Here is a 16,373-nt window from a genome sequence, read left to right as displayed (position 1 = left end):
TGACGTCATAGGTATCCGCATCGTCATCGTCATCATTGGTGAAGTCATCAGTGACGTCACTAATGACGTCATAGGTATCCGCATCGTCATCGTCAGTGATGACGTCATCAGTGACGCCAGTGATGACGTCAACAGTGACGCCAGTGATGACATCATCGGCATTGTCATCGTCACGTGACCCCCAGGTCACGTGACCTCCTCCCCCAGTACCCTTCCCTCCTCCTCCTCAAGAGCTGCGCTCTAATTCGGCGTTACAGGGAGTTGTAAACGCCTTTCACTTTTTTATAAACGCAAGTAGTAAAAAAAAGTCATTGTACAGAGTGAAGATTCAAGGATCAACACCTTGGGCACGCCTTGTAAAATTCAAAATTTTAATCGTAAGTAACCTGAAACTTGGCACACGAACTTCGTTTAGCACCAAGTTTTATGTATATTCTAAAGCTCAACCTTGGCGGTGCTGAAATATTAAAAACAGAGCAAAAACGGCGGCCGCGCATTTTTTATGTCCTACATCGGATCTTCATCGTCTGCACATTGGTCTGCAGATTGCGTTAAATGATTACTTATCGCGAACCAGCCTCTACTATGGCGCTCTTGGCGTTCTTTGCGTTCAACAAGCCACCCTGGAGCGACCTCGCAAATTAGTCAACCGACGACGAACAGGTCGGTATAGGACATATAAAATTCAGAACCGCCGTTATTTATTTATTCTTATATTTCACCCCCTTTGAGGTGATCTCTTAACAAAATATACTTTGAACTCCTTGCGAAATGACGTTCGCGTGTCCAGTTTCTTGCACGTACGTTCAGAATTCAATTTTGCAAGGTGTACCCAATCTGCTGGTCCTTACGGCCCCACCCTGTAAGTACTGTTCAAATCTTTCACGAAAATAAATAAAAAAATAGTTGGTTTGAAATTAATAGCAAAATAGTTCGCGCAACTCGAAAAACTGTTGCTCAGTGCTTCAAAACATACAAAAAAGAAAACACTCACGCAGTGCTCACTAACAACTCTGTATTGCGTGATACACTTCTGCTGCTATTTCTATTTAAGACGAGTTTCATATAAAAAAAAAATGAAAAAAGACGAAAAATTGAAAAGGGAAGAATTCCTCTTTAGCGTCTAGACAAATTTGCGGCTAAACAATCAATATCTTTTTGTGACAATATTATTGACGCCGTACGTACTACCACATTACTAATCATCCCTCCCCCCTTTTCATGTGGGAGACGCTGTAACGTCGACCATCATGGACGCTGTAATATTGACCATCATGAACACCCAACTCACCCAATTTGAAGTTTTCATAGTTTACTTAATATACTGAAATGTTTCGTTTTGATTTTTGTTTTTTTGCAATGAATAATGTTTTTGTCTTATTTTGTTATTGCGATACTTTCATTATCTGTTTTTTGTGTTATTCCCCTCACCAGCTTAACCTATCTCTCAAGACGTACTACTTCTTTATACCCTCAAAAGGGGTTTTTAGTAATTTTAATTAGAGTTTGGGCATAGGATATCTCTAGTGCGATACTTACCGAAAGAAACCGAGAGGTGAAGAATGCAGGACACGAAATCGCCGAATCTCAAGGTACCGTCTTTCCTCATGTACCTCAGCATTAACATCGCAAGGATCTCCGTGTTCAGCTGAAAACCTGGAATCAAAATGATGGAACGTATGCTGAAACTTGAATCAAAATAGTACAGCGACATTTATTCTGCATGGTTAACAGATCACTCCCGCCTTTCTCATGGCCTCAGCTGTCACAGTTTTCAAGTTAAGCAAACGTCCGAAATTCTAACGCAAGTCCCACTTTCCTTTCACAATTTTGTTTTTAGACGTTCGATCAAGTTGCTAGTACATAGTCCAAAGCCATAACGCAAGAACTTCAGGACAACCAAAATCACAAATTTCTGGCTTCTCTATATCTATTCGTGCTATGAGAACATTCTTCAGACAGTAGCGGCTCCGTTAAAACTTCGTACTAAACAAAATGCGCTGAAAAATCGTGAAGTTGTCAACCTTGGTTTCATCTATTTTTTATACCAGATATTAGAACCAAGTTGTAGCCATTTCAATGTGTTTTAATCTTTTTCGCAATAAAATTGTTTCTCTATTACAGAACTGATCAGGAGCCTAAGCTACTAGAAAAGGTGTTGAACAAAAAAACACAAATTTGATAAAAGAAACAAAATATGCTGGATGGTGGCTACAATTTTCTTTCCGCGTGTTAAAGTTAACCAGTTTCTGTACACGTTACATCTGTTTTATATCATTTGAAATCCGCCCACAGCACTCCCACAACGCAGTATTTGAAGCAAACTCTGTGTCAACAAAGAGCTTGTATTATTAGATACCCAAATGACGCCACTGCCTAACAGTTAAAAAAAAGAAAAGAAACCCGACGCGCTGCCGAAACGTCAAAATTTGCTTACAGCCCATGACGCATAAAATTAGGAGTGGTATGAACGCCTCAGCCATCACGGTCTGAAGCTGAACCACTATCTAAACTGGAACGAAACCCAATGCTCTAAGTAATATCAACACCCAAGAATATGAAAGCTAAGCACAATAATGTGACGAGGACGGACATGGACATGATCCTTGTCCTTCATCTGTGCTTGGCTCTCAGACCCTTAGTAACTACGTCCACACGCTAGTTGAACTCTTCAAATCTCAGTAGCACATAGAATTCCAGTTATCCGCCAGAAACGCAGACAGCAACCCCGGCCGCCGGATCAGATTTCCGTGAAAGAGCACGAAGCGCACGAACATTTACAAAATCTTGTCTGACAGCTCACCCGCCGATGGCACTGTAAAGCCGTGGTCGCAGTGCTAACACATCGTACAAAATACAGTTTGCAGACACTGCCTGAGCAGAGTTTCTTCTTTGTCTGAAGGCCCTGTCACATTGGTCGTTCAGAAAATGTTTGCAGACAAGTCCGCAGATAATAGTGTCCGCAAAAAATTGTCTCACCATGTCAGCAGGAAACACCACGTCGTTTTTACAATGTACGAGCAACGCGAATGCGGCTTAAGGATCTCATTAAGATCAATGTCAATGGTGGTTCAAGCGAGGATGTCAGCGTCTATTTGGCGTGTCATTTTTGGTCATGCGTATTGTAGGTCCCACTAAACGCCGGGGTCACATTCCTCACACATCATACGAACGACAGTCTGCAAATAGGAGTCACCGCAATATCCGTGGTTCGAATGCCGCCTGCCCAAGTTTTCTCCTTAAAGGGGTCATGAAACGATTTTCCTACTTCTTCCTCCTTAGCTTTAATCCTCAACTCAAATGCGAATTGTGAAATCACGTGGTCGTGACATTCCTTCGGCACCGGTGCGATGACTCCTAGCTTCCACCGTGCTTTTTATGGACACCATAGAACTTGTCATTCCCTAGTGACAATAAGTTCCGTTAGGGCACTCATTGGCCACGAACGCGAATCCAAATATTCGTCGACGGATTGATTGTTGACGAGCGCATACGTCCGAGTGACGCAGTTCTCGTGTCCAATCCGTGAGCTGGGCTCTGCTGACGTCAGTTTGGCGCCGGTGACGCGCTTTTGGAACCGCGGATGTATCATAGTGAAAAGGCGGAGAGCTTTCGAAAGCAAGAACGTACAAAATAGTCCGCTATATTTTCAAAGGTTCGAACCGAAAAGCTGGCTTTTGACTTTCTAGCATCTTTCTTTTGGCCAACTAAACGATATACGATTAGTAAAGTCCCAATTTAAAATCATTCATCTCAACCCAAAATTTGTTTCATGGCCCCTTTAACGTCAATGCCGTGCGGAATTTGAAGCAAGGATCTCGCGGTGACTCGCGTTTAAATCTGTATGCAGACTGTTTTTCTTATGATATATAAGCGGTTTCACTCCTGCTTAAAAGAGATATCACTCGTTTCTTTTTTTTTTTCTGACCTTCAGCGCAGCGGCCCTTCAGCTAAACATGAAAAGGTGTTGACAACGCTGAACATTAGTGCCAGCATCTTTACGATTCAAGAAAGAAAGATGAATCTGCATATACCGATGTCGATCAGAGCTTCGCGTAGCTTCTCGGCTCTCAAAATCCCCGACGTGCCCTTGGTGTGCTTTTTGAAGGTGCCCTGCCAGTACTTGAGGCTGCACATGAAGTTCTTGTACTCCTGGAACCTCAACCGTCCGACTCCAGTCGTCTGTGCCATATGCGTTAAGGTTCACAAATAACTTGGCACGAGCTCGGCAATCCTATGCGGATAACTTGGGCCTTATACGGTTTGGCTCGAGGCCTTAGTTAGTGCCAGAGCACTTTGGCGTTTCTGTGGCTTTTCTTTGACTCACCACATAATTAGCAAAGGGCAAGATATGAGCCACGTAGGAGCCGAAAAATCTGAAGTGAACCTTAATTTGCGCACTTGTTTGCCGATAGGCCCAAAAATGTGTGATGAAGTGAAGGCCAAAGTTCGCCGCCTGTTCGGCGAATTGGGGTAAAGACACCCAGACTCGGGCCTAGAAATGTCACGTTTGGCTCTAACCAGGCTTCTTCTAGTTTTTTTTTTAATCCCCAAACCCCCCTCCCCCCCCCCCCCCCCCAAAAAGAAAAACAAAAAAACAAACAAACCAAACACACACAAAACAAAACCGATTTTTTTTTCTTAAGAACTGTGCTACCTGGGGTCTGGTCACAAACATATGGTGCACTTTACTAAACCTTGCTGAGCTTATGTTTATCACCACCGGTGGCATAAATGAGTTGCTGCATGCAACTCATGCTGCATGCTACGACTCTGCTAATTCCCGGTGCACTAAGAACACCGAAACAATTAATGTATTTTTCATCTGTTTGGTCAATCGAGATAGCGAGCGGTATTGAGCTCGAATTCTGATGAGTATCAATCGTGATGGCAATGATAAGCACGCACTTATCACGAGAAAGTGTGCGGGGTGCAGGAGGAGAGAACAGGCACGTGCTTTGGCAGAAACAAAGGGGAGGGGGGAAATTGAGAAATAGCAGGGTCAAACGCGAGAGACGCGAACTTGGCGTTCCTGCACCGCTGGCGCGTTAGCATTAGGCAGGGCTTTCTTTCAGAGATTCCACGCACGACGATGATGTTCGCGGCGTATATGCAGAACATCCATACCACGTTTCTCAGTGCACTATGAGAGAAAAAAAAAAGAATAATGTACTCTGTGTCACAACTGCCATTGCCACGATATTGTTGGAATTTTTTAAGTGCTGTCCTTCTAGTCACTGATATGGTTGCTGACATCTTAGGAAATCCAAAGCGTGGTATGCTATGTTCGCGCCACTTACTCGGTGACTGGTTTTTCGGCGTTCTGATGGGCTGAGAAGATATAATGAAATGCACGGGACTCTTTACGTACCGCCTTTCTTAAGTACCAAGTGCCTATGCAGAACGAAAGTTCGTCTGCTTTTTTTGCAGGGGTTGTGGTGACGTCAGAACGCCGATCTCTGATTGGCATTGATTAAATAATAGTGGGTAGACCTCAAGGCAGCTTGCTTTAGGTCTACTGACCATCCTTCAATCAGAAACAATCAGAGCTAGGCGTTCTTACATCACTGCAACCCCCTCAAAAGAAGCAGAGGAACTTGCGCTCCGCATAGATGTTTGCAAGAGCGGCCTCTGGGCGCCGCCATCTTGCTGCTGGTGTGGGTAAGTAGTCTGATGGTCAAGCATTGCTGAGGACGTAGGTACACCTCAGCAATGTTTGATTATCAGATAATCTACCCACACCAGCAGCAAGATGGCGGCGCCCAGAGGCCGCTCTTGCATACGTTTATAGTTAGTATCAGTGGTTGACTTGGCGCGGAGGAAAATGTAGGTGATATCTTTAGGAACAAAAAGGAAGGTATCGCACAATTTTAACATCAATAGGGTATTGTTGAGACAACAACGCGCATAAAAAAAAATGAAGAAGTTGGCGGGTTTGTTATTCCGCATTCCCCGAAGAGCTTCTACAGTCTCCGCTCTTAGTATGTAATCAAATGAGATTCTAAGAAAGTTTCAAGTTCTCGGTCAAGGTTCTCGTTTTTGTTATGAAAAGGATACATCGAGCGCCATCACCACCTGGCGGCATACCTCCAAGGTTGCGCAGCTCTTGACGTAATCTGAAAAAAAAAATGAAAAAAAAATGAAAGAGGAATAAAATGTCATTTGAAAACGCAGGAAGCTCAACCTGTCCGAGAACGGAGGTAATACTTCGCCAAGAAAGGGAAAACAGAACGGCGGATTTCGGGGATTGGAAGAACAAACAAAGAGAAATAAGAACCTTAAGAAGAAGAAACGGAAAATAATTTATCACATTATAACATAATAATAAATATAAATTATAACTCGCAATTTTGAAAATGCGAGACAAGTAGATCGTATTTCGCAACTAAGCGTAAACAAGTTTTTTTTTTTTTTTTTTTTTTTTTACAGATGTTTACAATTAAGGGTGTTGGCAGGTGTCTTTTCGAGTGCTTGTGCGCATATACTCTACAGCGTGTCTTATGAAACTAAAGGTGCTAACAATGGACAAAGACAATAAGGAAGGAGAACAGGACGTGCGCTAGTCCTGTTCACCTCCCTTATCGTCCTTGTCTATTGTTAGCGCTTTAATTTTACAAATCAAGAACCAGCTCGCCTGCCTCACCACTTTAGTTCTGGAGCTTGTTCTCAAATCAGACGGCCGTGTTTTTTTTTGTTTTTTTTTCTTTTTTTATCACAAATATAAATTACGCATCGCCAAACGTTGTCTCTGCCCACATCTAGCTAGCGCTGGCGGTTCAGACCAGATTCCAAAGTTTCATAGGTAACCATTTATTCATTTAAAAGTTATGTGATCTTATGAAGCGTTAAATGGAAACATGACAGCCGACGAAGCCCACGGATACATGGAGATGAATGGTGCCAGCTACCAAGAACACGAACCATTTTTCCATCGAAAGTATCAGGAAATTGCTTGTGACTTTTGAATTAAATATCGGTAACCTCTGAAACTTTGGCATCTAATCTAGACCACTAGCGATACATTTGGGTGGAGTAAGCGCTCGGCCATACGTAATTTTATTTTGCGGTGAAAACAAAAACAAAAAACAAGCAGTGAAAATTTGTTTCGAGAACACGCTGTACTTCGCTCACTTTTCAAAAACGAGCTTTTTTAGGGATGACGTGCTGGGCTCTAGAAGACATTAAAATATTATATTGGAGGAGACTGTTTGAACAACCAGTAATTACACTCTAAAAAAAGCCCGTGCGTCTACTTTCCCGCACAACACTCGGAGAGCTAATAACTGCAATAACGAAGGCAACTTAGCGAATGACGATGCGGAAACATGTTTAGACCAAAAAACGCAGTCTGAGCTGTTACATTAAGCAATGCAAGCGTGACGTTTTGCATTGCTTAATGTCACAACTCAGACTGCGCTTTTAGGGTCTAAACATATGTTTCGGCATCGTCATTCACTGAACTGCCTCCGTAAGTTGCGGTGATTGACTCCCCGAGTGCTCTAGGGGGAAGTAGACGCACGGGCATGTTTTAGAGTGTATGCCGTTACCCTATAAGCATCGCCGTACAAAAAAAAAATTGATATTTTAATAAATAATGCGACGTTGCTGTTTTTTTTTTTTGTTTTTTTTTGTTTTTTCATTTTTCAATGCAGCTTGGCCAGCTTGTTTTTTTCAAGCAGATCAAACATAGTTGTCGAAAACATTGTGTATTGCCACGCGCATCTGCGAGCGAACGCGTGCGTGGCCGAATGGTTACCGTGCTTGGCTTTGGCGCGGAGGCTCCACTTTCGATCCCTGGAAGCGAACGCTTTTTTTATTTTTTTTTTTATTTAACGTTCTCTTACGTTCCAGAAACTTATATCCTGATCGAGTTACGAATGTTCCAGAAGCCGACGCGTGTACATAAGGGGTTCCGTGTGGCGAGCCGGAGTCAGTCTCGCCCTAGCGCTCGAGCCTGCTGTTCCGCCGACATCGACGCCTGCGACGCTAGCCTTCTTCTATTTTGTTTTGGCCACAAGTTCGCCCCATTAAACGTTTAGTTTTCTTCAGTCATTCGTCGCCTCATCACTTGTCATTCGTGACAATATATAGTGCATCGAGTTGGCTTCATAACGCCAACCACTTAATGAGCCGAGCCACTGAGTAGAAAAGGCGATACAAGTTCCTACAGTCGTGCAGTTTCAGTGGAAATAAGACGTTTGTCCTCCCTTTCACCACTACAGCAGCGTGACTACTGGAGAGTGCTACCATTGGCCCTTTTAACTAACTTAACTGATTAAGACAATGTGGGCGGCTTGTGTTCCAGGGTAGCGCGGTGTATTATAAACGCGAGCAAATTTCTTAGGTTGCACATGCTGACTTTCAGCGTACGTGCTCATTTTCTTTGGAGTTGCTGGTACGCATTTCCTCGGGTAAGCTCCTTACATCGTCTAAAGATAACTTATGTCTCGTTACAAAAAGACTGGAAGCTTCCAGAAAAAAAAACTGAAATGTCTTTTCTATAAAGCTTTAATGTCGCACTAAGGGTCTAGGCTTTTGCAATGCCCCAAGGAAACTAAGCTTTACAGAAACGGGCCCTCTTCGCAGAAATTTCAAAAGAAACCCCTACAGAATTTTTTTTTAAGCACGGAATGTTTTTTAGCGGAACAGCCTAATACCAGGATGGTGTCTGTCCATCCATCTTCTGTCTATTACCACGCTAAACATAGCGGGGAAATTTATGCCCGTGACGCCATGGTTGTACCTTACCCCACGACTTGACACTGTGACGTCACAGCACAGGTTGCTAGTAATTCATTCTTCAACATATGATCGTCCGTGCAGCTTAGTTAAATGTCGGTATATTCAATGGAGCCTTACTGCATCCTACGGACATGGTCGCGTCATTCCGAGAGTTTAAAGTAAATTACTGAGATTGAATGATATCAAGGTGATAGTACCATTCGGCAAACAGGCCTCGAGGAGCTCTTGCAGTTCGAAACAATTCACCGAGGAATGCTCGTCGGCGACCTGAAGGAAAACTGCCTCGTACGAGCTGACCTTGCTGTCGAAAGATGGCGTGGCCTGCAAAACAATGGCACGTCACTTTTACTTATTGAGTACGTTCTTTGCAATGAAATGTACTCCTTACAATATCGCAACACCGCTATTTGAGAGTATTGCTCTTGACCGTAAGAGGAGGGTCCTACTTCTGCTTTCCCGCAGTGCTTGGAGAGCTACTCACTGCAGTCTACTAGCTAAGTTGGCAATTAGAGCAGACAAAGGAGAATAGGTGTGGCCTTAAAATTAAGTCTGCGATGTGAGAGGGAACTAGAGGCGAATATATTGCTCAGGCTTGGGGAATGGGAAAGGGGGAGGCTCCTCCAGAGAGATCTTACGTCACGGAATGATGTGACGTTACGTGCGAAACATTGTCCAGACTTGTTATTTTTTTTCCCTTTTTTTAAAGCTGGTGCACGCTGTTTATTTTCTAAAAACTGTGGCGTTTGGGAAACTGGGGAGGGGTAGTCGCCGCCCCCATCCCTAAATCCGCAGTTGCAGTGAGCAGAACGCAGTTATGTGAAACGCCCTGCCTAGCGCCACATCGCAGACTAGTTTTCTGTGAAAGCAATGTCTAGTTCCTCGTGACGAACAGCGATGAGCTACAGTGTTCTGCTCACTCATGGTGTATATGTTAAGGCGTCAAGCCAATGAATTATGTCAAGCGAACGTAGTTCAGCTGGAGCGAATACAACATATCAGGACCTACCCTGCAACTGTTACTAGAAGAGTAAGCGCCACCACATCAAGCCCTGCGGGTTCAAAATCGGTAGAATTGGTAGACTTGTTGGACTATTTTTAAAGCATTGAACTGCTATGACCTAGCACAACATGACAAACATTTAACAAACGCTGTCTGGGGACGTACCGAATACCCTCTAACGGCAACACCCTCGAGGGTTACCAACTGGTGTTAGATTACTGTAGTTGTGATTCATGAACAAAACTGATCGAGTTAACGAAAGATTGGTATTTTTATGTAAGTAAGGCAGAGTTTGAGCAGTGTTCCTTGATTGTCTGACAATTGAGACCAAGAGTTTGTTATGCTTTGATAGCTCGAGCACATTTGGGGTAGCCGCAATTTTTAGAGGCCAAGAAAGCTGTGTCGGCATTGCCGTTCGCCGCCTTCCTAATCAGAAAGGTGAACCCAGTGGCGTACAAACTTGTTTTTGAATGGGAGGGGGGGGGGGGGGGGAAGGGGGCAAACCAGACCCCCCCCCCCCCCCCCAAAGCCGGGGGCCGGTGCCCTTGGTATCCCTTAAGCACCGCCGGACAGTGTTTGCCCTGCCCAGTGGCGGCTATTTTAGGGGGGGGGGGGGGGGGGGCAAAACACACGCCTTGCCCCCCACTCTGAGAACTGGGGGGGGGGGGGGGGCAAGCGCTTGCAAGCCCCCCCCCCCCCCCCGGTTGGTACGCCCATGGGTGAACCTGCGAGATTTTCTCTGCATGCACTTGCTCCATGCTCCTTAGACTCACTGGGGTGCACTCCATTCAGCTCCTCCATATGGCATAGGTATAAGGCAATGCGTCAGAATAAAGCTACGGATAACGAGATATGAGATTTGGTCACTTATCTTTTGCATTTATTGTGCTGATGAATATATTGACAATCGATATGATGACATCAAAATACATGATAATGATATAGTTGATTGTCGATTTATTGTTTTATATTTAGCGTGCTTATGAATGAATGAGCTTTCATGACAATGATGACGACACCCGACGGCAAACGTTTGGAAACAAACCGACTCACCTTCATGATTGCAGGCTTGACTGTGCTGGGTGCACTGTCTATGAGCCTTTGCGAGAAAAGAAATGGGACGGACAATCACTGGTCAGCTTTATACCAGTTGAAGCTTTTAAGGTGATACGGTGGGATTTACAGAATAACGTGCTAATAAGTCTTACTTTAACTTGGTCGGTTTCCCCGAGAAGACCCGTAATGTGAATGCAGCCTCCTGACCAAGTTCGAAGGTGGTTGGTAGAAGTACGTAGCCTCCTTGCTCCAGCACGCACCTCACGGAGACCTGCGGATGTGAAGGTGTCCTTGAACCTATCAATGTACAAACTAAGTAGCATTTCTTTTTAATTAAAATTGTGGACGTATTTCAGTTATTGATCAACATTATGTTGTTTTAAATGGACTCAACAAGAGCAAGACTCTATAGAAATAAACTTGGTCCATAATTTTAGTGAAACGCATCCACTTGAGCAACCGGGAAGCACCATTCCAGACCATCCCCTATTTACTGCAGACTTGGCTCAACTTCCTTTTTCAAGTTGAAATTAAGTATGAGAGCTATGAAGACGAATTCTGTGAAATGTCACCGTTAGATATTTTGCGCCATGAAAGGGATACTGAACCGAAATTTCGAGTTCACAAAACAAGGCTGGACGGATTGGCGGGACGCTGCAAAACCCAAAATCATCACTCATGCAGAGATATCTCTAACGGATCGCCGTATTTTTTGGAAAAGAAGTGCGCGACTGAACACGGCCGACGAGGCCGTTTCAGACAAGTCACGTCACGATTTCCATTCCCTCTCCTCGCTATGTCCCGTCGAGCTGGTAAACCGAAGCAAGGAGGAGAGAAACGGGGCAGCTTCCACTCATTCTCAAAATCTCCCGGAGGACAATGGTGTCAAAGGCTTTGCTTGATCGCGCCCTTCTTTTCCAAAAGCACGGCTATCCGTTTGAGACATCGATGTATGATTGATGTCTTGGAGTTCATAGCGTCACGTTCAACGCTTCTGCGACCTTATTTTGCAAAATCCAGATTTCGGTTCAGTATCCCTGTGTGATGAGTGCTCTTTTTTATAAGGTGAAATGGCACGGCGGTGCATCTTTTTACAGCTTCGCGAATTCGTCAGTTAGAACTTTCACATTATGACGATGGACAAACATTATATGGTATATTGAACCTAAACACAATGAGATCACATAATACTTTCACAAGCCATTGTATCTAAAGAATGAAATCACTAAAGTAGGTAGGAAGAAAAACATTTTGGGCAGTGACTGATAAACAAAAAGAGAGGACGTTTCACAACTCTAAAACTCCAGAAAGGTTGGAAAGCTGGCACTAGAAGTAAAGTTATCTATATTAAATGCACTCGTTCAGTGATTTATTCACACACGCCCAGCATCCCTTTAATGAACCCCCAAGCTGAGCCCCCCCCCCACCCCAACCGAATTTCCTACACAAAGTACCCCAACCTATGTTACATATCCTCCCTTTATAAGGGGGGGGGGGGGGGGGCTTTCCAGAAATTTGCAACAGAACCCTAGATTCGCAATCTTAGGTAAACCTCTGGACTCCTTGGAAATCTTCAGTTGCCAATGGCTAAAACATTCCCAAGGGGCATTTCAAGGCTTCTTAGTGTTATTTTAAGTAACACCCTTAACTGTCGGTACTGGCAGCCAAGTGACTTGATCTCCATTGAAATTACGATGACTCACTTGTTTGCAGTTGCTGTACTGGGAACTGAGGAGGGATTTGTTTTTCTTGAAGAATGCTTTCCCAAGTGCTTCGTTGGGCGGTTTTGCCATCTGGAAGAAGCATTTCCGGCGTCCGACATTACGTCCCTTTGTCATCGATTAAAAGCCTAAGCTGCAAGTATTGTTCTATAAGAATCACTTAGAAAATTATTCAAATGTTTAGGCAAGCTCACGCCTGCCACGTAAAAAATGAAATGTAATTTCACGCTTCGGATGTTAGATTTGAGCATGTTATCTTCTTTATTTGTCGCTCTCCTGTTTGTTTTTGTTGTAGAGATGAATAATAAACACATCTTATTTTGCGTATTACGTGCATAGTGTGAAATAATGTGGTCGGCAAATTTAGTCTAATAAATGCAAGTTCGCTTAATTTTAGTACAATACTCATTCAGCCAAGAACTACGATCTACAGACGGTGCTCGGCAAACACTGAAGCGGAATAAAGTGCCAATCAAAAAATGAAAGACGTTTACGATTTCCTGTAATGCCGAATGAGAGCGCAGCTCTTGAGGAGGAGAAGGGGAAGGTACGGAGAGGAGGGCTTGCCCCTCCCCTTTTTCTCCTCCCTCATTACGCCACTCGTGACGCCACTCGTAACGTCGCTTGTGACCCTCGTTACGTCACTCGTAACCTTCGTCAAGGCACTCACGGAGGTCACTCCTGAAGGCCTCGTGAAGGTCCCTATGAAGGTCGTGATCTTCACGAGTGATCTTTGTGACGTCGCTCGTGACCCTAGTGACCCTCGTGACGTCACACGTGACGTCATCTGTGACTCAATTGTGGGAAACGTCCCACAATGCAACGCGCAGTACGCCGACGGCGACGGCGACGCCGACGCCGCTCAAGCCCGAAACGAGCGCCTAAAGGCCGACCCACATAGGGCGTATTCTAGACGAATTTACGCAAGTTTCAGAGGGCATAATCACGGCATTTGGCGGGTAATTTTTTCACAGAAGGGAAGAAGGGAAGGTCGCCAGACGACACATGGCGCTTTTCGTCAACGTGTCCTCGGCGTTTGGCGCAGTGTAGCCGACTCGCGCTTTTCACGAAAGGAGGCAAATGTATTGGCTGCTATATTATTGCGTTCCGCAAGGGGCACAGAAATAACTATATGTTAATCAACCACGAAAGCCTAATTTGCTAACGCCTGTTTCATTGATGTCCCTTGCGATCGCCAAGTTGCCAACAAGTCCTGGCAGGGGGATGGCCGCGGCCTCTGCTCAAAACCCTTCCTTTTATCGCTTTTTCACATCGTCCGCAACATAGATGCTATTTTCTTCTATCTCAGTCGTTCTTCGCTCGTTCCAAAGAGATATAGCGATTTCCTATACAGTTCGCAAATAAACCGCCGAGCGCGCCAACCGAGCTTCCATTTTGGCGGCTGAGTCAAGCCAGCCAGCCGGCCGCTTAGCTAGGCAAGCCGATCCTCGAGCAAATTCCGGTTGTCAACTCTGGAAGCTGATTGGCCGGCACAGCGCCGTACGCTTCCGGATACGCCACGCCGAAATACGCCGAAGCGTCGAGATCTGTCTCGGTCGGATCGCTAAATACGCGCGTATTTACGCGAAGCTCGAAGCATCGAGGACGTGGTCGTCCCGACACCTGCTTTCCGTCGGGATTACGTCCGCCGAAACGCCCGTAAATACGTCGAAATACGCCCTATGTGGTTCGGCCTTAAGAGCTGCGCTCAAAAACTGCCCTCCGCGCTCGGACACTCAATACGACGTCATACAGGAAATGTCATTCTGAGCATTGCAAAGAAAAGTTAATTTCTTTGTGTAACTGTTTTTTTTTTTTTTTATCTCGCGGTGCGCCAAGCTTTCATTCGGTATAACGCAGTAGCTGACCCCAAAAAGATTTTTTTTTTTTTTTTTTTTGGGGGGGGGGGGGGGGGGGGAAGGGGGGATAGTAAGCACTTTATTTCCGTGTGTTATAAATGTACTGATTAAATTTTATTTTATTTTGTTCACAGTGATTGAGAAATTATGTTACATGGCCAATAATTTCCTCCAACGATAAAATTGTTACTTAATCGATCTAAATAAAGCTCATCTATGCCGCGCTAGACTGCTCCAGTTACGTAATTTTATTTCCTATTTTTTATTCTACAGTACAAATTTAAACACTATCATACATTTCTGTGCGCAATACCAATTTCTTTTGACTAAAGGCACCGGAAGATGTACGCAAACTGTCAGTGGTTGGTACGTGCAGTATTACCTGGTAGATTGTGAATCCCATGACTTTTGGCTCGATAACTGCGTCCTGACTTAAAGAGATGACAACTTCCTCACTTTCAGACAGTATCAGCTGGAACTGAGGATTTATGTGAAACGTATCTGAAAAGAAAGAAAAAACCTGCAACATCAACAGATAGAAACCGCTTTACGCACAAAGCTAAAACTGTGCCAGTACTAAACTCGGATGTGGCTACTCTACCTCAAGTAGCACAGCGAAAATTAGATTGGGCATGTCCCCTTTTTAATGCGAATTTTCTTACGGGTGGTTGGGAGGTTCTCACAAGCAGACGCGTCACGTAAATTTTGAGGAATCTACAGCGTTATCTTATCACGCGGGTAACGCTACAAGCGCACGCTCTAACCCTTGGTGCCCCTCCCACCGCACAGCGCGTCGCGCAGAGTCAGAGCCGTTCAAGGCCTTGCACCGGCAGCTTTTGCTGCACTCCAAACTTAAGTAAAGTTTATCAAACTCACCTTCGCAAAAAACGCTAGCTTTAGCTTTCGTTGCCGAGTTCGCACTAATCGAAACTCATTTCCCGAAAGGTGAGATCAACTTTTGTTAGGGTTAAGCGCGCTCTGGTTACTGAGGGTTTAAAAAATGCAGAGCGTGGTGATTCCTGGGAATCATATTATCATTTCGCAGCCACTGGGAGTGTGGCATAAGTCAACAAGGACGTTGAAGAACGAGTCACCGAAGCAAGGAGCGCGAAAGTATTAAACCACGCCCTCCGTTTCTTGAAAGCCATGCTAGGTTAGGCTAGCACAAACAAACAACGAAGATAGTCGAACCGGGGCTCTTCGGCTTTCTTATCTTCTAATGTCGCAATTGTTACGGTCTCGAAAATTAGTATGCGTTGTGTTTATTACGCTCTCAATGTCTATAGAAAGAACTATCTTCGAAACCTTAAAGTGGTAGCAGATGCTTCTCTGAGATGCCTAGCACCCTGGAGATGGCAAGTAACTTAGCGAAAGTCATCCTGACACTCTGAAACATCTAGGACGTTACGTTTTAACTTAGATCAAATTAGGTTTCCTAATGACTGTAAGTAACTTTATCGCGTTAGTCTAATCAAGTATAGTGTCATTCATCGGCCATTCCTGCCGAAGGGCTTACCGGTGTGGTTGCGACAGCCTCCGGCCGTGACCCCTCGTTGCCAGTTTCCTTTCCAGACTTTCATCTGCCATGGCACCTTTTCCCTGAGTGTGACTTCGTCCCGACTCGTCTCGCTGTCCAGGTGGACCACTTCGAGGGACGTGAAGGTCTTCATGAAGTCCTGGTACGACATCCTGTGGGCAGTCGCCGACAGAGCGAGCACGTTTCATTCTGCCTCGGAGACAATTCTTTCGAAAAGTCTGCTTCTTGCTACGGCGATGGTTTAGGGTGTTCATTTCAGACGGCTATTTCGTTGTGTCTTTGTTTAGACAGCGGGAGGCTAGTCAGCCTCGATTGGCGTCTGGTGTCTGTACTGTGAATGCATTTAGTTAGTACAGTACAATTGCTACCCTGGAGTCTTTAACGTGTACATCTCAGTAGTGGTACACGAGCGCATGCCGGCACGATGCTCATCCAGATCGAAACGGTGGGTATCGAGC

The 16,373-nt window shown here is 44.7% G+C and overlaps 1 protein-coding gene across 1 annotated transcript in view; it reads right to left on the bottom strand.

Annotated features, from left to right (window-relative positions):
* Positions 1-16,373, bottom strand: part of LOC8040606 (calpain-C) — a 112,195-nt gene that overhangs the window by 1,989 nt on the left and 93,833 nt on the right. Inside the window, exons 9-17 of the mRNA XM_029993694.4 lie at positions 15,895-16,067; positions 14,761-14,879; positions 12,502-12,591; positions 10,951-11,069; positions 10,796-10,841; positions 8,940-9,063; positions 6,058-6,116; positions 4,035-4,182; positions 1,540-1,656 (exon numbers count right to left, since the gene is read on the bottom strand). Of these exons, the coding sequence (XP_029849554.1) occupies positions 1,540-1,656; positions 4,035-4,182; positions 6,058-6,116; positions 8,940-9,063; positions 10,796-10,841; positions 10,951-11,069; positions 12,502-12,591; positions 14,761-14,879; positions 15,895-16,067 (995 nt within the window). The remainder of the gene's footprint in view (positions 1-1,539; positions 1,657-4,034; positions 4,183-6,057; positions 6,117-8,939; positions 9,064-10,795; positions 10,842-10,950; positions 11,070-12,501; positions 12,592-14,760; positions 14,880-15,894; positions 16,068-16,373) is intronic.

Source organism: Ixodes scapularis, unplaced genomic scaffold (assembly GCF_016920785.2).
Source record: "Ixodes scapularis isolate PalLabHiFi unplaced genomic scaffold, ASM1692078v2 PGA_scaffold11__112_contigs__length_91849675, whole genome shotgun sequence".
NCBI lineage: Eukaryota > Metazoa > Arthropoda > Arachnida > Ixodida > Ixodidae > Ixodes > Ixodes scapularis.
Note: the sequence above shows the minus strand (reverse complement) of the source record. Positions and strands in the feature narration are given on the sequence as shown.